Source organism: Mirounga angustirostris, unplaced genomic scaffold (assembly GCF_029215605.1).
Source record: "Mirounga angustirostris isolate CCGP_5_RB_7025 unplaced genomic scaffold, mMirAng1.0.hap1 SCAF_2, whole genome shotgun sequence".
NCBI lineage: Eukaryota > Metazoa > Chordata > Mammalia > Carnivora > Phocidae > Mirounga > Mirounga angustirostris.
Genome location: NW_026991710.1, coordinates 52520832 through 52543255, shown reverse-complemented (window position 1 = coordinate 52543255; position 22424 = coordinate 52520832). Strand labels below are relative to the sequence as shown.

Sequence of the window (22424 nt, the reverse complement as noted above, 5' to 3'; positions counted from 1 at the left end):
TTTCACAATTAGACCAATACTCATATGTGTGGTTTTATTTAAAATCAATGATGTTTGTAATGCTATTTAAGCAGTCATTCCAAATTCCTGACAGAAATCAGTAGATGATAATAAACAGCCAGACTTTGACATTATTAAATGATACATGAGACAGTTATGCTAATTTAGCCTTTGACTTATCCATCATTTACCATCCAAAAGTCTCTTCTGAAGTAAAATTGCAGTTCTATTACTTTAAAAAATGTGTGTCTGCCCATAATTTTTCATTAAAAAGACATTAACTTTACAGAGAAATCACTAAAAAAATGTAATCCCTGTTTGATTCCAGAATGCAAAGATAAATAAAACATGAACATTATTCTTATGTCAATTTTACAAATCACCCTTCATCAAGATTTTATGTAAAAATGATTACCATTTATTTTCTTCATGGTATGTGAAGAAAACCTATCATTTTACATTGTGATAACGTATTTACTTTTTTATGTTGTTTTGCAGCAAATGGAAGTAATCAGAGATTTTAAAGATAATGATGCTGGTTATTACTGCAAGAGTAAGACTAAGAAAGGATGAACGTTGGATAGTAGGAAATTTCTCAGGCTACTCCGTACTAAATATGTGGTGTTGAGTATGGCTCTGTTCTGCTTTCCACAGGTGATTAAAGCAGTAGAGGAAGGCTACCGTCTGCCAAGCCCCATGGACTGCCCTGCTGCTCTCTATCAGTTAATGCTGGATTGCTGGCAGAAGGACCGAAATAGCAGGCCCAAGTTTGATGAGATCGTCAACATGTTGGATAAGCTGATACGTAACCCAAGTAGCTTGAAGACGCTGGTTAATGCATCCAGCAGGTATGAAGCCAGACTTGAGAGATTTTCCTAATGTAGTTAATTCACATTGATGCCATCAACATTAAACCAATAAAATCATTTTTTTAAGATTTTATTTATTTATTTGAGAGAGAAAGAATGAGACAGAGAGAGCATGAGAGGGAGGAGGGTCAGAGGGAGAAGCAGACTCCCCGCTGAGCAGGGAGCCTGACTTGGGACTCGATCCCAGGACTCCAGGATCATGACCTGAGCCGAAGGCAGTTGCTTAACCAACTGAGCCACCCAGGCGCCCAAACCAATAAAATCATTTTTATACACTTTAATCTATAGATCTATATGACACTAATTTATCTAAATACAGTTTTTGTATAATGTTACTCTCTTACAATAAAATATTATTATTAAATAATTTAAATAATTAAAAGCATCAATGCCTAATCTAACTGTAAATGCCAGTTTCAGTAAAATGTTTACTGTAGCCAAGTTTAGGTAACATAAAAAAAGTAAATGAGGGGCGCTGGGGTGGCACAGTTGGTTAAGCATCAGACTCCCTATGGGCTCAGGTAGTGAGTGATCTCAGGGTTGTGAGATAAAGCCCCATGTCAGGCTCCCTGTTGATCAGGGAGTCTGCTTGGGATTTTCTCTCCCTCTCCCTCTCCTTCTGCCTTTCCCACTTGTGCTCTCCCTCTCTCTCAAATAAATAAATAAATCTTTAAAAACACTTTTTTTTTAAAAAGCTCAAATGTATGTATTTTGATGTGTTTTGGATCTCACATAGGTGTGTATGGGGCAAAATAAGATTGTAAGATCATATGGAAAAGCCAAATAAGCACTGTTATATTATAAACCAGATATATCTAACAATAATTACTCTTTGATTTCTTTATAACAGATTTTAGTGTCTGTCATGTTTTATGAACAGTGACAGCTCCTTTAGAGATTCTTTGCTCTTATTTGGTTGTACACAGATATTTGGCTAATCATCCTCCTACTGTGAAGTTGGAACAAGACTTAAAGCTGATAAATGAGTAATTTGTGGAAAAAATTGGTATGAACAAATGAACATTTTAAAAAGTTTTCTGAATGTACATGAATACATTTAAATAATTCTGCATATTTGTAAAACATACTTTTCTCTTTAACCTGATTAATTACAGAATTATCCTCTCAGAAAAAAAAAAAAAAACAACAGTTTGATTCTGTACTTTAAAAAAAATTGCCAGATTGTTATTTTCACTATATTTGAGGAAGTTTTTTATTTTTACAAGAAGTGTAACCAAATTGGCTGCCTATTAGTGTGAACTAAATGAGAAATAATTTGTTGATAAAGTTACATAAGTCCTATGATTCCGACATAACATTTGTTTACTAGGCAAAAAGTCATTTTTAAATACAAATGAGGAATGAATCTTCGACTTCTGTTCAAGCATCATTAACTTTCTGTAGTAGCAACTGGAGAATTTATCTTCTTAGCGATTATTCCTTATGTTGTTCCTGAAATATCTACTTTTAAATTATTTATCGTCATGTAAAATATTAAGCATTTCTTTCATCTACTTGTTTGAATTACGTTAAGTTGTCACAAATGGACCTAAAGAAAGGAAATCATAAAACAACATTTGATGTTCTAAATTGCATTAGTTTATATTGCTATCATTATAGATTCAGAGCAGTTTAAGAATCTCCAAAAAAATTCATATTTTTTTGTGTGCAATATATAGAAGGAGCTAGGTAAGTTTTATTTATTTATTTATTTATTTATTTATTTATTTATTTATTTATTTATGACTTTATTTATTTATTTGACAGAGAGATAGAGAGAGAGCACAAGTACGCAGAGTGGCAGGCAGAGGGAGAGGGAGAAGCAGGCTCTCCGCTGAGCAGGGAGCCAGATGTGGGGCTCTATCCCAGGACCCCAGGATAATGACCTGAGCTGAAGGCAGCTGCTTAACTGACTGAGCCTCCCAGGTGCCCCTTCATTTAAACAGATTTGGCTTAAGACTGTACCATTCACTAGCCATCTTTTTTCAGGCATCTACAAATCTTAATTCCAAAAGGTGTTAGTCCCTGATCATTGTCTTTTCCTTTATTCCCACCCATGTCACAAAACTTGGTGATTTCAGTAACCATGTAGATGATGTTTGAATATCTCTCAGTACATTGAAATATTCTTCTTCAATGATTTTGGTCTCTGTCCTACCTTGAACTCTCCTTCTCATAGTCATGTTCTAGAATTTGTTATTACCTAAAATTGGCAACTCTTCCGTAATTTCAACTTCAAGATCCTACTCTCCAAATATTTCTTCCTATATTTCTATCTTCATCAAATCTTTGACTCCCACTGCTTAAAGGCTACCAGTTACAAGGAATCCATTTATTCATCCAGATAGTCATGTGTCCACATTGTGTCATGCTATGGGCTAGGTGCTGATTATACAGCTTTAAGCAACACACTACTGGAGGAGAGAGATATTGAACAAAATAAAAACATTAAAAAACAACTTTGGTTTTGCAGTAGAGAGTAAGAATAGAACTTAGGAGGATAACTCAGAGGCTAGACTAGTTGTGCAGGTAAGACATGATGATGTCTTGCACTAAAGTGGCAATAAATGAGATAGAGAAGAGTGGTCAGATGTGCAATATATTGGAGGTAAAATGGAGAGTACACACAATGATAGATTGTGAGGGGATTGAGGACAAGGAAGGAGTGAACTGTTGGATCATATCCTGGAGTAGGGTGGACTTCAGGAGGAATTGGATGTGAAAAAGATGAGAAGTGTGGTTTCAGACATGTTGAGGTGATATTCCTATGAGAAATATGGAGGTGTGAAGTAGCTGTATGAATATATGAGAAACCTAGGCTGGAGGTAAAAATTGAAGGAAAATAGATGCTACTTGAAGCATAAAAGTGGGTAAAATTGCCTATAATGGAATTCTGGCCTGAGCAGAGAAGATATAGGGCCAAGTCCTAGGTCCCTCCAAATTTTAAAGTCAGGAGGAGTAGCAGGCAAAAGGAGATTGAAGAGAAGTCAAGGAATATTCAATATCATAGTAGCCAAGGAAGAGAGAGAATTATTCAAAAAAGGTTGAGACAAGGTAGGATTCCAAAAGGGTGGTGGCAGTGGTGGATGTTGAAAATTTCTGAGAAGTCAATCATTTTAAAGATTGGAAATGTCCACCAATTTTGGCAAAATAGAAATCATTGCTCAACTCAATGAGAGCAATTTTTATGCAATTGATTTGGAAGAAAATACACTGGAGTAGGTTGAAGTGTAAATGGAGTGTGAGAAAGTGCAGAGACCATGAGTAGAAAGGTATTTGTCCTATATCTTATGGTTGAAATTTACTTAGGCAAACCCCCCACTGATGGACATTTAAATTGATTTAATGTTTATTCCCACTTACAAAAAATTGTACAAGTACTCTTTGTCATTTTCCTCATTATTTCCTTAGGATACATTTCCAGAAATAGTTCTCATCATCATATCATTATTATTATTGGCCAAAACTATGAGTTTAGTACAGTTAAGAGCATCTCATGGGTTGATTGATCCTATTCTGTTTTCTCATGTATTTGCGGTGACATTTTGTTTTCCAAGTTCTATTACTCCTGGGGTAAATTAACAAATACGCTTATGTAAGAGCATAAAATAAAGGATAAATAACTTCTTAACTTCCTGGGAAATTAGCTTAAATGTGCTTGAGTTTCTCTAGCAAAGTCTAGGAGCAACTGCCTTTGCACAAATTGGTCTTCATATCTAATCTTGGTAGCATTTCCTCTATTATTTTTACAAACAAAAAACAATAATAGGAAGTAAATTCATCTAAATCACCACATGGAACTTTTAGCTAATGTTTCATATCACAGATTATTACTTATTAAATAATAAGATTATTTATTAAGCCATTATAAGTTTTCATTGACTATGTGTAGAAAAAAATCTGAATTTTGTGTTCTATATTTTGAATAACTTTCTTCCATGTTAGTATTAGTATATATTTCCCCTATAAATATAAACCAGAAAATCCACTGATTGTGTGCTAACATTACAATTTGTTATAAAAGAGTTAAAGTGTTACTCGTAATATTGCTATTCTCTGTGTTTTAGGGTATCTAATTTGTTGGCAGAACATGGCCCACCGGGATCTGGGGCCTACAGATCAGTAGGTGAATGGCTAGAAGCAATCAAAATGGGCCGGTATACAGAGATTTTCATGGAAAATGGATACAGTTCAATGGACGCTGTGGCTCAGGTGACCTTGGAGTGAGTAATTTTTCTGATAATTTTTACATAATTGCTCGGGCGAGAAAAATTGTTTGGAATCCAATCTGGATGAGGTCAAGGGAAATCAGTTAACCTTTGTCCATGTGTGACAGCTTTCAAAGAAGCCCCTTCTTTTTTAGCCCATACTGTTAACGACTGCATGGTTAATGCTACTTGTGGCCAGTATCGTTGCTTCTTTGCTTCAGACAAACAGCACTTGAATATTGGAATAATTGGAGTAACAGTTCCTTGCTAAAATACTGGCATTTTGTGTTGTGGAAAAGATGTTTTCTTGACAAAGTTTTTATACTGGTACCTATGTTATATGAATGTAATTACAAAACAAACTGTAAGCACAATTGGTGTGGCTAGTCCTACATAACGACAAAACACATTCTTAAATTTTGGCTATAATGAATACCCGGGCAGCAACAGCTTAAACAAAGCTTCCCAGGCAGGAATCTCATTTAACCTCTAACTGGTGCACCTTATATTCTTGCAATACAAGGATATATTAGATTCTGCCTCTGATTTGTTATTTGGTACAATCTCAGTGAAACCAATTGTGCCCTTTTCTGTTTGCACGTTTAAGATAACGTTTATCAAATCTTATTAAATAAAATCCACTAGAGTTAAATATTAAATTCTTTAAGGTTGTAAGTTGTTTGTATTTTATTATATACTCTGTATGTATAATTATTTTAGCCTAATATTTGTTATTTGTGAAAATTAACTGTTGTTATGGTGGTTCCATCTAGCTTACATGAACATGAATAATGTTTTAACCTGCGAATATAATAATAACTTACTTTAAATTACCTATAAATTCAAAGGTTAAAATATTGGTGTGAGGATTAGAACATGGTAGAACATCCTAAAGCACTAAACCACGATCCTTATTCCATTACTTCTCATAATATGAACATTGAGCAGTTGTCTCTCACCATTTCTAGTCTGACATTCTTTGCTTCATTGAATTCACTGCCCATCCACACAAATGGTAACAGGGTACCATCATTCGTCACCAGATAATGTCACATTCTCAGCCTTTCTCTTCCTCATATCTGTAACTACTGGACCTAAACTCATTACTCAGCATGCTCTCTCAATTTGCTGAATCTCATCCTTACCATCACCTCCAAATTATATCTATTTGATGACACATATGCTTTGCCCATTATTTCTTTGGATGCTCAAAGAACTCATTTGTGCTATATTTAAAATAGTAAACAGAAAATTTTGCTGATAATTTAAAACTATTTTTACATGATTGTTATTTAATTTTTCAGTAAAAATGGTCATTTTAATTTATTAAAGTCATTTGTCATTTTATATTAAAATGATACTGTAGGTATTTCTTCTACCCAATGTCAGATTACTTGTAAATATATAATAAAATTATTTGCTTTAAGTGGTGTCTCTTTTTTATTAAAATAGCACATATACATATATATATATATATATATATATATATATATATATATATATATAATCATCCACTATCTTTTTGCCTCTCCCCTCACAGAATAATTTTAATCACAAATAATGGTTTTTGCATTACTACCTCTCTTTTACTTTATCTCTTTGGGGCCCCAAACGGTGAATATTTTAACGTTGTATTTTAGCGTTTCATTTTTTATTGCTTTTAATTATTTTTTCTTGACTTACTTGTCGACTCCTCTCTTCCCAAACTCTTCGTTTTGTATGTTTTCTTTCAAGACTTAATAGCCTTCTACCATCGTCTAATTATGGTTCTCCACCCCATTTCTATTCTCTAGTAGTTTTTGTCTGATCAGTTTTTCTCTACTTGGTTCAGCTTTTTCTCTTTGTCTCTATTACTTTGGTATCCTGTTGCCTCTTGCCATATTGCGTCCTTTCAGATACTTTGATATTTACCTTAACCAGAAGAGTAAAGTGAAATTAGGAGACTCGTTAACATCTTCATGTTCAGAGATGTTGGTCTCCATGCGTCAGTTGCTTCAGATTTCTGGGCAGATAATTACCCATTCCTTACTAGGAACTGAGCCAGCAAACCTCAAATCCAGTGAAGTTGATTTCCAGCACCTTTAAATACATGTCCTCTTGTTTATTGTTCTTTTTACCACATTTTTCCGATTTTATAAGAATATATTTATCAAAATATCATTTAAATAACTCACAGAACAATGAGTAATCAGTTACTTGTTTGGTCAGGAATATAAGAAAAAGGTTATCTGTGCATTTTCCTTGCCTTTAACCAAAAAAATTATTAAAGACACATGGCAAAGGAGCTGGGATATGAGCAAAGACAAAGACAAGCTCTTAAACATTTAAATAATGATTTTTTACACATGGTCTTTACCCAATATCTAAATACTAATTTTATGGAGCCTGCATAATGCTATAATAAAATAATAAAATATTATTATCAGTGTTATTGCCAAGGCATAATAGAAACTGAGAACTGGAAACATACCTGTGATAAATGCTTAGGTGGGGGAAAAAGATAGGATCAATTACTAAAAGGCAAGAGATCAAATTGCCATATACTTTAACTAGAATATTATGTTAGAATTTATGCCTTCAAATTTGTTCTCATAGTGAGCTTAGAAAAAGGAATAAAAAATATTACAATTTTTCAGAACTGCATACTTTGATAAAAATTCTCCTTCAATATAGTTTTAATTTTGTTTGTGATTTCCTCTTTCTTTCTTCTTTTCTTTCTTCCTTTCCTTCCTTCCTTCTTTCCTTCTTTTTTCTTTTCTTTCTTTCTTCTTTCTTTCTTTTTCTCTCCCCCTTTTTTTTTTTTTGCCAGCACATGTATATATGGCTTAATGTGGAAAGGAAATGAAAAACTTAATCTAAGAGTTAAAATGTGTTCAGCAATATGGTTTTCAAACTTAAGTGTTTCTGTCTGCCATTCTCTGTACCTAAACCTTGCTATTCTGTGTACAATACACAGAACAATTATGGCAGTAATCTGTACTATGGTGTGTAAATGCAGTGAGTTGTGGTTGACAGGGGAAATTGTAAGCTTGCGGTGAGTTGCAAATTGAATCCAAAGATCTGTAATAAGGACAGTATTACAACCGCTTTTTAAACTTATTGTTAGACCAATACTGTCAACTTTTGATTATTCAGAAGATGAGTGAAATCCAATGAATTTAAATATTTTGCCAATTGTGTATAAGCTGAAGAGATTTATGTTAGTATCATTATTTAAAATGGGGTCTTAAACTACTAAAATGGAAGTTTTACAAATCTAGGTCTAAAATGTATGCACGCTAATTCAAGTAGATTTCTTAAAGTATCAATAAAGACATTATGCATAATTTACTATATACCTAAAATACACACAGGAGTACTTACTCTTGTCTGCATTCCACATAATTAAGCTAACGTTTCTAGTCTAGTTCATAGTCTCACTATGTCTCACTCACTGAAAACCATGACCAATCATGGTTAATCTTTGCCAAATGTAGATATATTTATCTTGTGCAGTAGATCTATAAATGATTGTCAGGATTCTTCTAAAGGAACCAAAAAATTTCAAACCTACAAATGCATGATCAAATTATGACAAAAATATACACACTGAAACTTAATGAATATTTATTAATCTCTCTTCTCCCTTCTCCTATCCAGCCAGTGTTGGTAGAGTAAATACCGATGATATGGCTAAAAAGTGTGTAAAGCAGAAGGGAGAAGAAGTGAGGGAATGACTTATCCATAAACGGATGAACTAAATCCTGAATAATCAAGAATTGCTCCAACATCAACTAGACACCTCTTGTTATTCCCTATTTTTCATTCTGCCATTTTAGTATCATAATATCACTGTTTTCCATTGTTTAATGTTATGGAGTAACATTTGAAAATATGCTGAAATGTAATTACATCAATGGCAATTCATTATATTCGCAGCTTTTCTAAAACTAATCGTGCTTTGTTGACAAAAGCCAAGTTATTTTTGTGTAACAATACTCTTCTTATCATGTTTAAATTCATAAGCCTCTGTTGAAATATAGTTCATCATCATTAGAATTGGCTTTGGGTATTACTTAAGATTACACATGGTCATGATACATTAAATATAATATTTATAAAGGGGATACATTTAAAATTTTACCTAGCTATAAAATTTCCTATATAGAAAAATAAAAAGAGTAAACAGCATATCTTGCATCATTTTGAAAAATTTTTTGTAAGTAGAGCAGTAACTTCATCATTAAATATAAAATACTTTAATTTTTATCAAATTTTTCTCACTTTATTACTGCTAAGTTGACAATTTAATATATACTTTAAAGAGTAAAATGGCAATTCTTAGAAATCATGAAAGTATAAGACAAGCTACTTAAAATACTTTAATGCATTTATCAATATTGGAATAAAATTATTTAACCTTTTCTAGAAATGTTTTTCTGATACTATTTTAATTGTCATTTGTAATATAATTAGAGAAATATTAAACAGGATTTTTTAGGAAACTTCTTTGCTGCTGAGAACAATTTTAACTTGCAGAAATGATCTTATTTCTCTGTAACCTTTTCACTGAAAATCACATTGCATAAAGGTATATGTACATTGTATGCATTATAATCATGCTATTTTCTAAATCTCTGCACATTAATTTGACAGCTTTTGAAATGACAAGTCAGATTTTAAAAACATCAGCATTCCATTAAAAACACACATAATTTATGGCAAAATATAAAATGCAATGCTGTGTTTTTATAACTCCATTTATTCCATGGAAAGAGGGATGGGGAGGAGGTGGGATGGATGGAGAGAGAATTTCCATAGTCTGACCTTCCATGTGCATCTTAGGGGACAATCAAATCATAAGTTGACCATGAAATAAAATCTTATATTTGACTGGGAGAATTTCAACAAATTTAACTTAAAATCTAGATATATGGAATGTTCGGAAGAAAGAAAGATTTTATTTGCCTGTAAACACAAGCTCTATAACTGCATTTACTAATCAGATACAACTCCTCAAAACATCTGTTCTTTAACATGACATAGATGCCATTAAAAAATTTAAATTTCCAAAGCACTGAACCAGTCTTTCTTGTGGTCAAGATATTTTGAGAGAATGAAGTCATATTTACATATACTATAACAACAAGTTAAAACAGTGGAAATAAAAATAAGTTAAACCAGTGGTTTAATATCAGTGAGACAACCAAGTGTTCTAATGTGTAGCACATGCAGGCGCACACACACCCCACACCCCCCACCAAACACACACACACATGCACACACTTCAAATTAAGGTTTTGGTATTGTGTATTCAAAATCCATGCTGTTTCAGTGAGAAACCTATAATTTCTTTCTCAGGTCTTTCAGAGTAAGTTGTAATGATTATTTTCAAAAGCTCATTCCTAATAATTGGATTAGTCATATGATTGTGCAATTTAAGTACATATATATAACATTAGGACTTTAGAACTTGGATTCTGTGTTTATAAAGCATATGATAAAACATCTGTTTTAAAACTTCGTTTTAATTACTAATTATTTAAATTCTCTAGCTGAGAATGATTATTTTCAGGTTAAGAAATTTTAGTCCCTATCACCTGACTTAGGTCCAAAGTATGCTAGTGAGCACACATGAATACCCACATCTACACAGTTCTTCATGATTCATAAATTGTAGAAACATGAGAATATTAATTAGCTCATAACTGAAATTGCTATGAAGTATAGATTGGGTTACCATAGCCTCAAAGAAGTATGTGTTCGTTTCCACCATTAAATATCTTCCTTCTTTTAGAATTTTTGATATTTGATGTTATCACTACAGAATTCTCATTTTACAGATGAATAAATAATTGTATGTAATTTGAAGTACTTTGCTCAAAATCATATCTCAGAGTAATGAGAAATTAAGAGTATGGACTTTGACATCAGGTTCCTGGTTTAGTATTAACCTGCTACCCACTAGCTGTGTTATCTAACCAAGTGATTTAAATTCTCTAAGCCTTCATTTTCCCATCCATGAATGATTAACAAAAATCTATGTCATAGACTTATGTATTTTCCTAGCAGATAGGAAGAGGAAATCTTAATTTTCACCTATTATTTTTATATTAGTGCAATGTTTGTCAACTGAGGGAGATTTTGCTATTCAGGGGACATATGGCAAACATTTTGTCTTGTCACAACAAAGGGTCAACTGTGGTGCCATGCTTTTGGTATTTGGTGGGTAGAGGCCAGGGATGCTGTTAGATATTCTATAATGCACAGAGTAGCCCCTACAACAAAGATTTATCCAGCCCATAATGTGAACAGGGGCAAAGCTAAGAAACTGTAATGCAGTAGAAAAGAGAAAAAAAAAAATTAAACTCAAGCTTCTTTTATCCCGATGCTAGTCAACAACTAGCTATTTTATAGTCTATTGCATAACTAACAGTAGTCATTTTGTTTCAAAATGAATTTTTACTGTTTTCTTTTAATTTTTGCTGATGATTATCTTCCATGACTACCTTATAGATCGATTGATAGATATAGATATAGATATAGATATAGATTATTTTGTACTCTGGTGTCTTGTAGTTTTAATACCCTCTAATGTTTAATATTCACATTCTAAGAAAGAAAGAACTATGTTTCCACCCTAAGTATAAATTGCTTCTTTTTTTAGCTACTTGCCATTTGCTAAAACTCCCCTAAAAAATCAAGAAAACATAAAAGGAAAAGGAAACCTAAGATATTATTTAAATAAGCAATTATTTCCAATGCTAATATATATAGAACCTAAGTACACATTTTTAAAATTTCTATTCTCTGATACTCTCTTGAGATTTACATGTTTCCAAAGCTATCAAATTTGACATATAATGATTCTAATGTCATTGTATCCAATTCTAAAGAATTCTAAGATACTCTGAAGGCAAAAATATCCTTTGAGTATAATGTATTCAGTAAAGCAATTATCTAAAGAATCTAACACGGCAAACAGTTTTGTCACTTAAAAATCTTGATTTGTTATTTTTTCCTATAATTAATGTTATCACTTGCCAAACATACCTGAATAATTTTATTTGCCAAATATATATTCTAGGAGTATAGAATTTCCGAATATCCTATGAAATAATAATTAAGAACAATGGATTTTGACTTCGAGCTCTATAATATGCTGTTAGTTTAGAAATCTAAACATTTATAATTTTCTTTTGAATAATAAGCTTGTTTAAAAGAAACAGTAGAAATATATCTTGGTTGAAAAGACTTTCTGAGAGTGTGTAATCTTCAGAATGCTCTAAATGCCTCAAGAGCCTAGATATTATTTGGTAAAGGAAGAAAGCTCTGGTACTTTGGGTTCCAAGTAAAAAATAAAATATTTGAAAGTGTTGTAAGAGCAATGTAGTGAAAATTATCCCATAAAGATATCTGTTGTATAAAATGATTGTACTGACTGAGTCCTTTGAAGATTTTGGTCTTCAGCTGCTTAACTGTAAAATTTTAAAAGTATATTTTATGCTTCTTTTAGCAAAAAAAGAAAAAAAAATTGTTGTTCCTATTGTAGGTCCATATTTTCAAAATTGTTCAATGAAATTGTACCTTTAATTTAAATATGTTACTGGTAAGCATGTGCAAATTTTTTTCCACCACTCTGTGCCACCAAAATAATGAAGCCTAAAAAGGGGGGCAAATATACATTATAGCACCCCTTATTATTATAAGTTAAATGTTTGCCTGCAAACAGATTTTCAAGGTACAATTTGGGAGCCTGCCTTTGAAAATTGGACCCCATATGTCTAAATTGGGACTGTAATCTAATTAGTTTGTGCAGAATGTTTGTGTCTTTGCCAGAGTGAAATATTGAGGCGTGCTACCAATTGAATCAATACATACATCCAATGTGTGCTTTCTTCATGCAGGGATTTGAGACGGCTTGGAGTGACTCTTGTCGGTCACCAGAAGAAGATCATGAACAGCCTTCAAGAAATGAAGGTGCAGCTGGTAAATGGGATGGTGCCATTGTAACTTCATTTCAATGTCACTTCATCAAGTGAATGATTCTGCACTTTGTAAACAAGCCCTGAGATTTATTTTAACAACAACAACAAAAAAAAAATATGGGGGGGGGGAGGGAACACTCAGTGATTTCTAAACCTTAGGAGAGCATTTGTTTCAGCCACAGAATTTGTAATCAGTGTTTTGCTAAAATCTCCTTATCTTCCTCAGTGTCTTCATTTTTCATGAAGCAAATATAACCTGCATGGAATAAAAACCTGAGGTTAAACATTATCTTACGTTGCAACAAGAAAATCCTTTCCACTACTTCTACAAAATTTTATAAATGAAAATTATAACTATATATAGCACCTTTACAGACTGAATTAAGGCAGCCCCTTTCAAAACTTCCAAGAATCTACTTGAAAGGAAAAGTTTATAGCCATTTGTGGGCTAACAGAAGCTGCAATTTACTGAAGTTTACTTCAAGTCTTAAATGTCTACATAAGTGTATTGAAGAGCAATATGATTAGGTAATTTCTTAACAGATACCTTCTTTTGTAATTTAAAATGCGTCTAAGTTATAGACTCTAGTGTATAAATATGTTGCTTGATCAAGGACAAGTACAATACAGGGTGCATATTTATTTTTCTGTGTTATAAAATTTACTTTTAGTTGCTCTTCTAGAAACTATTAGGTAATAAATGTGTATATACTGTATAATTTGCTATATACCCAGGAATCAGTTTAAGTTGGAGTTTTGTGTGTGATGCTTGCACATGTGTGCATTATCATTCTGCTTGCATTTTTAATAGTGTTTTAATTTTAGCAACATACAGGAACAAGTGTTCCACAGTGTAATATAAATAGGAGAAGTAGGGAAGCAGTAAAATGAAAATTTAACACAAGCTTGTGTCTTTCTTCCTCTCATGTGTCCAAAAGCTACTAAATCTCTTTATTCACTAACAGGAAATGTCTATAAGATTAAATCCCCTTTGGCTTTTTGAAAACACTTTGTGATATCTGTGACAATGCAGTTCTTCTAGCCATTAATCTTGCACCCCTGTAAGAAGTTTCACCTTTCTGAGTCCCAGAAAATATCTTGTCAAGCAAAGTTGACACCGAAGGGCACATTTTCAGCAGGATATAGAAGGATTTAACTGTGCAGGCTTCTGTTAATGTTGTTAAATCCAGGCACATAGCACTAAGCATTACCCCTAAGTGTTAATCCTTTGTAACAATTTCCCTTGTGGTTCAGCTTTAGAAATTTTGATACTAAGGCAGCGATGGAATGATGAAATATATATATATATATATATATAAATATACACATTATATTTATATATATATATTCCTTCAGAATTGTCTTTGTTTCAAAACTTAACAAGTTTTACCTGTTGATGGCTGTTTATTCATTTGGTAATTTCTTCTTGTATTCAGTTTCATCAAATTGAACTTATTTTGATAAACCAGTCCAAAGTATTATTTAGTTGGCCTTATTAAGGAATATAAGATATGTTCTATGTACATTCTATGTACCACACTTGGTGAAGACAGACATTTGTGTTATAAATTATATGGTTTATTAGAATTTGAACAAAACTGAGCTCCTTGGTGAAATAACAAAATTTTTATAGTATTACATTTTATAGAAACCATGGGATGACATGTGATTATTCAAGGAGTATTGCATTTGAACAAAATATAGCCTATTTATGTTATCAAGGGCAATAGTATATTGGAGTAGTCTGGATTAATGAAATCCATAGAAAATATACCTGCATGATAGTAATGGTATTCTGTCTTTTCCAAGCACTTGTTTTAGTTGAATATGAGCACATACAAGAATAAACCTTTAAGGAATAACTTCTTTCTACCTTGCCCACCTTTTACTTAAGCAGTAAGTTAACTCTGCTAAAGAACATGGCAAAAAAAAAAAAAAAAAAAAGGAAAAAGCAAAGGTTCTAAACAATTCTCAGATGGTATATTTAGTTCGGCCCAATTATGGCTATAATTACTTATTAGATTTATACTATACCATGGGTCCTAACAAAATACACTTCAAGTATACTTTAATAGATAAATGAAATTTGCAGAGAAAGTAGAAAAAGGTGGATTTAGCATTGTCTTGATAAAATCACAAGTGGGCATCACCATTATGAAAGATGCCTTTGTTCATTTCAAGAAACAAAATGAACTGAACTAATTCTTTCTGTACAAAGTAATTGGAGACATGTTGCACTTTACTGAATTCCGTAAAAAGAACTGAATTTAAGTCATAAACTAACAGTTGAGAACCTTCGGGGCGCCTGGGTGGCTCAGTTGGTTAAGCGACTGCCTTCAGCTCCGGTCATGATCTCAGGGTCCTGGGATCGAGCCCCGCATCGGGCTCCCTGCTCAGTGGGAAGCCTGCTTCTCTCTTTCCTACTCCCCCTGCTTGTGTTCCCTCTCTCGCTGTGCCTCTACCTCTCTGTCAAATAAATAAATAAAATCTTAAAAAAAAAAAACAGTTGAGAACCTTCAAAGCAGGAATAGACAGACATATTGATTTAAAATACAAACTATCATAAATGTTAGGACTAGCCACAATTATTTACACATAACAAAGATATTTTCTGAATGTCTTCTAAAAGTTATATGTTCAAAAATGATTGAGATGTCAGCACAGAGTATATCTAAGTGATTAGAATTTAAAGTTACAATGTAGATTTCCTCTTTTCACAAAAGAACAGTATAAATTAATATGGATCGATTCCTTTGCAATTCTGGTATTCCTTTGGGAAAGTAAATTGAGTTGAAAGTTAGACACATCGATTTCATCTACATCTCACTTTGGTTGAGAATTTCTAAGGCATGGCAATATGATTTTAAAAGAAATAAAGAGATTTTCAAATAAGATCTGCTCTCCCCCCACATTAAAAAAAAAAAAAAAGAGGAAAGAATTCCTTTCTAAAATATTTATTCACCACTAGATATGTCACCAATTGGGAAGTGCCAATCTCATCTATAAATGTGAGAAGTGGAACCAGGAGAGGAGGCAGCTCTTGTGAAATGCAGGGAGGCAGTAACCCAGGGCGAGGTTTGACAAATCTTGATTGTGTGATTTCTTATCCTTTTGGTTTATTTTGTCACCCACCAGACAACTAAAAATAAAACATAGATTCAATAATTTTAGCACATAAGATAGATTTGTCAAATAATACATAATGTTATTGTAACTATCAAGTAGCAATACCTTTAAAGCATGAGTCGTTCTCAATGTTGAACTTGGAAAATAGGAACAAGCAGGGAGTTTTTTTCAACTTACTGATACCTGTGGAAGTCACTCAGTTACTACTTTTACCAATCATAATTTGTTTCCTAATCTTCCCATTTGCTCACATGTTCTTGGCCATTGAAATATCTGAATTGTATGTAAAAATGTAAAGATTTTGCTTTTCCCATGTAAAAAAAAAATGTGCATGGTTTTTTATTTCTTCTCTTTTAATCACCAAATCAGTGTTCTAAAGTTGTAGGATTACTATAAAAATTATATTCCAATACTCTATCTAAACTTAAATGTGGCCAGCATTATTAGTTTCAGAGTTGTGAAAACAATACAGAACATCCTTCACTGAGTTTGTAAAGAATTTTAACCAGTGTGCAATGGTGAAGAGATAGTTTCACATCTTAGGCTTAAAATGAAAAATTAATATCTGTTGAACACTTATGTGTTTGCATGTCTGCTATTTAATCTCTATGTGAAAGTCAAAGATTTTTTTTAACACCATTATTTCTCCCATTTAAAGTGGGCTTGCAGAAGCACAAGTAGGAAAATTCACCTGTGGAAGACATTTTTGTTTGTAATGGTGCGTTGGATGGCAAATTTGTGTCAGATATTAGAAATTTACTAGATGTATGATGTTGCATAGTAGGATAAGGTCTTTTTCCCACTTTTTTCTTTCTAAAAATAAGAAGACAGAAAGCTAAATATGATAGTAAACTGTGTTTGCTTATGTCCTGCCAGATGTTTAAACTCAAAATAAATAAAAAGTAGGTACAATATGATGATGATGATGATGAATAAACAATCAGAATGCTAGTTTTATTTGAAATTAATAACTAGAATAAGTCATCATTTTTTCAACTCTGTAGCACAGCTGGTTACATTGAATATTTTTCTCTATTATGCTGTTAATTATATAGTAATGTATCAAAGGAGAAATAGATAAGAACTTTCTTTTCATGTTGGTTTATAAAAACATCTTTTTATACATAAATGATTGAATGTTCTTATTCAGAATGACCACAAAATTATTGCTTAGGAGAAGACACAATTCTTAAAAAAAGAGAGAGAGAGAGAATCTATTTATTATAATCAGAATCAAATGTCATTTGTTTCTTCTAAATGTAAATGAAAAAAATTGAAGGTGGCAAAATAAATCATGTTTATTCAGTCTGGGCTATATTAACAGTAGAGATTTTAGTGGTCAACATATTTGTGAATCTTTAGATTGCTATAGTTTTGCATTTAATAATTTTACAGTGTGTAAATTTCATTTATAATAGTCTGAGAATAAAACTTAGACTCAGTCATTTGTTAATATGTTTACTAAATTCTCTTAGAAGCAGCTGTATAGAGTATCTTATTCTAGGCTAGGCATCAGGATATCTCAAATCTGTGCCGAAGCATTAATTCAAGAAAGGATTAGTGTTTCTGTATTTTTCCCCCATTTGAAGCTCTCTGTGCATTTGGTTTGTGTATATGTTTTTGTAGTGTAAGATATGAAATTTTATATTTTTTCAGAAAATAAAAAACCCTTTGAATACAGTTAAATCCAATTGTCATGCTTGACCCTCCCCCAAAAGATTCTAAACTTACAGCCTTTGTATAATGATTTCAGTTAGTTTTAATAAAAATGTTTGAATTTCCTATGCTAAATATCTAAAATGCAATCAGCATTCATTTTCTTCAAAGACATATTCATGAATCTTTTTACTCAAGTATTTTTGCAACCAGAGTTTGACATAAGACTGTAGGACATGAGCATAATTGTGTGAAACCTAATTAGAAGTTGATTTGTGACAGTGTAATACAACATTACTTAAAAACAAAACAAAACAAAACACAAAACTGTGTGTATCATCTGCAAAAAGAGACTCTGCTCTCTAGCATTAGTTGATCATCTTCTCATTGCCCTGCATCTGCTTATGACATAGGGTGGAGGAGTTACATTCTTAAAAGAAAGGTGTCAGTAAGTACAAATGCTCCCTCTTTTTCTGTATATATTATATCATATTGGTCTCCTTTTGTAAAAAGCATACCAAACAATCTGCTGTATTCAAGGAAATTAATCATATTTGTAAATTTTTGTATTTACATTCGTGAAAAGTGACACCACCATGCCTATGGAAATAATCTTTAACTCCTTTGTCTATACATAGAGTCAGTATTAGAAGGTATAACATTTACTATTTTAGTAAATAGCCTCATGTAAAGACTCTGAGCGCTTTGTTACCAAATAGACTATTCTTGCCTCTGCTTTGCTGCAAATGTAAAGATCTAATGATAAAAGGGATTTTTTTCTCCCAATCCTAAGACATTCTTGATCAGGTAGGAGGGATGGAGAGGTGGTGGGAGGTAAATGTTTAATAAGAAGGCACTATTCTCTATTAGAATTTTCCACACATACCTTTAAGATAATTTTATTGTCTCCACTTTACTGATGAGGAAACCATGACCCAAAGCTGTTTAGAAATTGCCCAAGTCCTGACTGCTCTTCAAAGGCAGGGTGAAAACCACATTCATTTGAAACCAAACCAAAATGTTGCCCATGCTATCTAGATGATGGAATCATTTAGGCCAATCTCCTGATTTAATTGGTGGAAGAACTGACGTTTAGCAAGAAAGAAATTATCTGAACATTTCCACAAAGTGAAGTGTAACCCTTGGTTGGGAACCAGGATCTGAGTGATTACATTTCTAACATATTTGATTTTTAGAGTAAGCCAAACCTTGGAAGTCAAAAATAGTTTTTCTTATTTGTAATTCTTCCACTGAGTAGGAGCACAATTTAATTCAGTGTATCTTTCTAGTACAGGCATAGTTTTCTCAACTACAAGTACAGAAAATGGCAATACATATTTATTATTTATTTACAGCTATAATATCTGAACTTTGCTTGTGGAACTTTGAGGCCTACAAGTGATTCATGACCAAATTGTTACCAAAAGTAAAACATATTGATACTTATTAAAATTCAGAGTAGCCATTTAAATCAAGTAGAGTTTTATATAAAATATTAAATGTCATTTTACTTGAATTAGTAGGCTAAAATAATAAATTGGAATAAGGCTGGCAGAAATATTGAACTATAGATAATATTTTTTCATAGCAAGAGCTATTAGTTCTTAAATCGTCCCCCTAATTTTTTAAAGTTGATAATGAAAAATATTAATATGTTGAGATTATTAATTTCAAAGATTCTTAGTGATCCTGTTTTCAGAAATTAAAAATTTGTATCCAATCCCCACAACAGTCCTTTAAGTGAGATATTTATTCTGTTTTTCTTTTGAAAAAAGGTAGAAATCAAGGCTATGCAAGGCTAAGTGACTAAGTGACTTTCTTCAGATCTCTTTTAAAGTTAATCCTCTGCCTCTGAGTTCCAGATGATGCTCTCCTACCTGCTTTAAAATCTGTTCCATCAATTGCACCTGGTCTTGAATGTCTTCGCCTATCAGTCTCCGTGGTTCCCTCACCTAGCCTCTACATGTACGTGAGGGGTCTATACGGTGTGCTTGTCTGGGGCATGTCAAAGCCTGCTCTGTCACTCGCTAGTTGTTTGAACTCAAGCGAGCCATTTAACCTCCCTGTTTTCAAGTATCTCATTTATTAAATGAGGAAATCTTTTGACTATTTTGAGAATCTAAGAATACATATACAGCTAGTAAAAATAGTGCTGACCACATAATAACTGTTTAGTAAGTGTTATTTATCTTTATATATCTTCTTCACTGAAATCTTTTTCCTCACTGAAATCTTTGTTCTCACTCTATAAATGTATTCAAAACTTCCAAACACATATAAAATTTGATAAAATTTTAATAAATTCCCTTGTAAATATAAGCCAGCTTCAACAATTATCAACTTAATGCCAATTTTGCTTTGTACATAACTTCAGTGACTCTCCTCTGCCAGATTTAAAAAAAAAAAGCCCAGACATTTTATCATTTCATAAATAAATACTTCAGTGTATATTTTCAAAATAGAGAGATTATTTTTAATATAATCATAATACTATTAAACTATCTAAAAATTCACAGTCTTTCAAAATATTTCCAAATATCCAATTGGCATTCCCTTGTTTTAGCATACATTTTTTTTATAGTTCCCTTGAATCAATATCCAAATGTTCCCTTTATTTCCTATAAATTGGCAATTAGACTCACAGATTCAGGTGCATCAGATTCAGGTTTCATTTTTTTCAAGAAGACACAAGTACTGTGTATTTGCATCAGTGCACACTCAATGTAAGCTATCTTTCTATGATGTCAACAGTAATTGGGCATCATTGCCAAATTATTATTCATTAATAATTTTGAAATGATTTTCATCATTCTTTTTTCATCTAATTGCCACACTACTTTTATAAAGACTAATTTCCATTTATCAACTATTTAGTTACTCGGAGATGGAGTTTATACAGGCAAAGCAGAGAAGTTGATTGGTGTTATTTTTTTTCTGTCTTTATTTAAAAGTGGTCCCAGGCTCAAATATCCCCTCTTCTTAATTGTTAATATCTTCTTAACAACATTAAGAAGGTCACCCTTAAATATTCCCCCTTTCTTGGTATCCAAGAACTCAATCTTTTCTGCTTTGCCTGCATTTCCAGCAATTTATTCTCAGTTAATTCCACTAACTTTTATTATTCTGCCATTCTTTTAAATGCTGAAATTCCAGGACTGTGTTTTTAGTACTCTTCCCATTCCATACTATATGCTTGCCCTTAAAAATTGCATCAACCCACAAGTCTTCAATTTTAACATATATGGGAATGGATTTTTATACTGAATCTCCAGTGCTGATATTTCTCCAAAGATAGAACTCCATGTATATAAATTTATACTGAAGATCTCTAATTGACTTTTAAAATGAGCATATCTCAGTTGACCTTACCTTCAACACGACTTATACCTTCTTCCATAGTCCCACTAGAAGATACTACTTTATATAGAGTTAACAAAGATAGATTTCCAAAATTTATATTTTAAATTCCCTTTTCCCTCAGCATCATGTGAAATTGTCATAAGATTTTATTAGTTTCACGTTAAATGTGTTTCTCATACATATTACTAGCAGATGTAGAAAAATAAGCAAAAGTCAAAGGTAACACTAAGTAGGAAACATAGCTTAGAAAATTTAATATATCACCCAAAATCAAAAGGACACTCTTGCTTGGTACTTTATTTTATGCACTTTTATGATGGGAATTAAATGGGAATCTTACACCTTTGAGCAATCAATTATAAACAGTAAACAGCAATTTTATCCAAAATTTTTCCACTATTATAATTTTGGATCATGAAATTAGAAAAAAAAAATCTGGAAAGTATCAGACTGACTTTTCCTTTGTCCAAATAGGTATGCCCTATAGAGAAGGTGCTCTGAACCATGTCAGCAAATAAATTGACTTGGATTACGCTGAAAAATTTTTTTTAAAGATAATAAAAATTTAGTCACAGTCATTTGAAAGGATAATCCTTGAAGGGTTTCCACTCTGATAGAAGGATAAAGTAAAATGATTTACTGCATGTTCCCTGGAGTGGTAACAGCCCTAACCATACGAGTTATGGAAGTCAGGCCAAACAACAAATGTTTTTCAATCATTCCTTTTTTTCTCTACAAATATGTGAAATCAACTATAATGGATATTAATATCAAATAAAATATTTCGGAATGTGCAATCTAAGTGTGTTTTCAGGTGAAGTATATTGTAGACTTCTCAGTTCTTTGCTTTGCTCATGCTGAAGAAGGCACCAGAAGTTATGATCTGATTTTTGTGTAAAGCCCAAGTCTTTCTCAGGATTTTCTGAAAGTTCCCCATGTTTAATCATGGGCTGTTCCTTTATGTCCTGTCAAAGCACATGGTCATAATACAGAAGAAACTTCCAAAAAATAAATGCTCCTTTGTGCTTTATAAAAAAGTGGTTCAAAAGTCAAAGTCATTCATATAGGCTTTGAAAACGTTGCTTATATTATCCTCCATTGGAGCTTCACAAAACATTCTAGAAATACAAAGACTCACCTAAGTTTAATTTAATGATTCCCCGGATATTTGGCTTATAGTAGTTGTTACTACTACCGCATGGTAATTCTAAGAGTAGATTATCATCCAGGTGAACACT

General features: G+C 32.3%; 1 protein-coding gene across 6 annotated transcripts in view; it reads left to right on the top strand.

Annotated features, from left to right (window-relative positions):
• The window catches only part of EPHA5 (EPH receptor A5), a 348533-nt gene extending 329194 nt beyond the window's left edge, over positions 1 to 19339 (top strand). For 5 of the 6 annotated variants that reach the window (XM_045881077.3, XM_045881078.3, XM_045881079.3 and 2 more), the window contains 3 exons: positions 655 to 848; positions 4937 to 5092; positions 12964 to 19339. In XM_045881077.3, coding sequence (XP_045737033.1) covers positions 655 to 848; positions 4937 to 5092; positions 12964 to 13069 — 456 coding nt within the window. In that variant the 3' untranslated portion in view covers positions 13070 to 19339. Of the gene's footprint in view, positions 1 to 654; positions 849 to 4936; positions 5097 to 12963 lie in introns of those variants that run through there. The other variant, XM_054508908.2, reaches the window with a different exon arrangement.
• The last annotated feature ends 3085 nt before the right edge of the window (positions 19340 to 22424 follow it).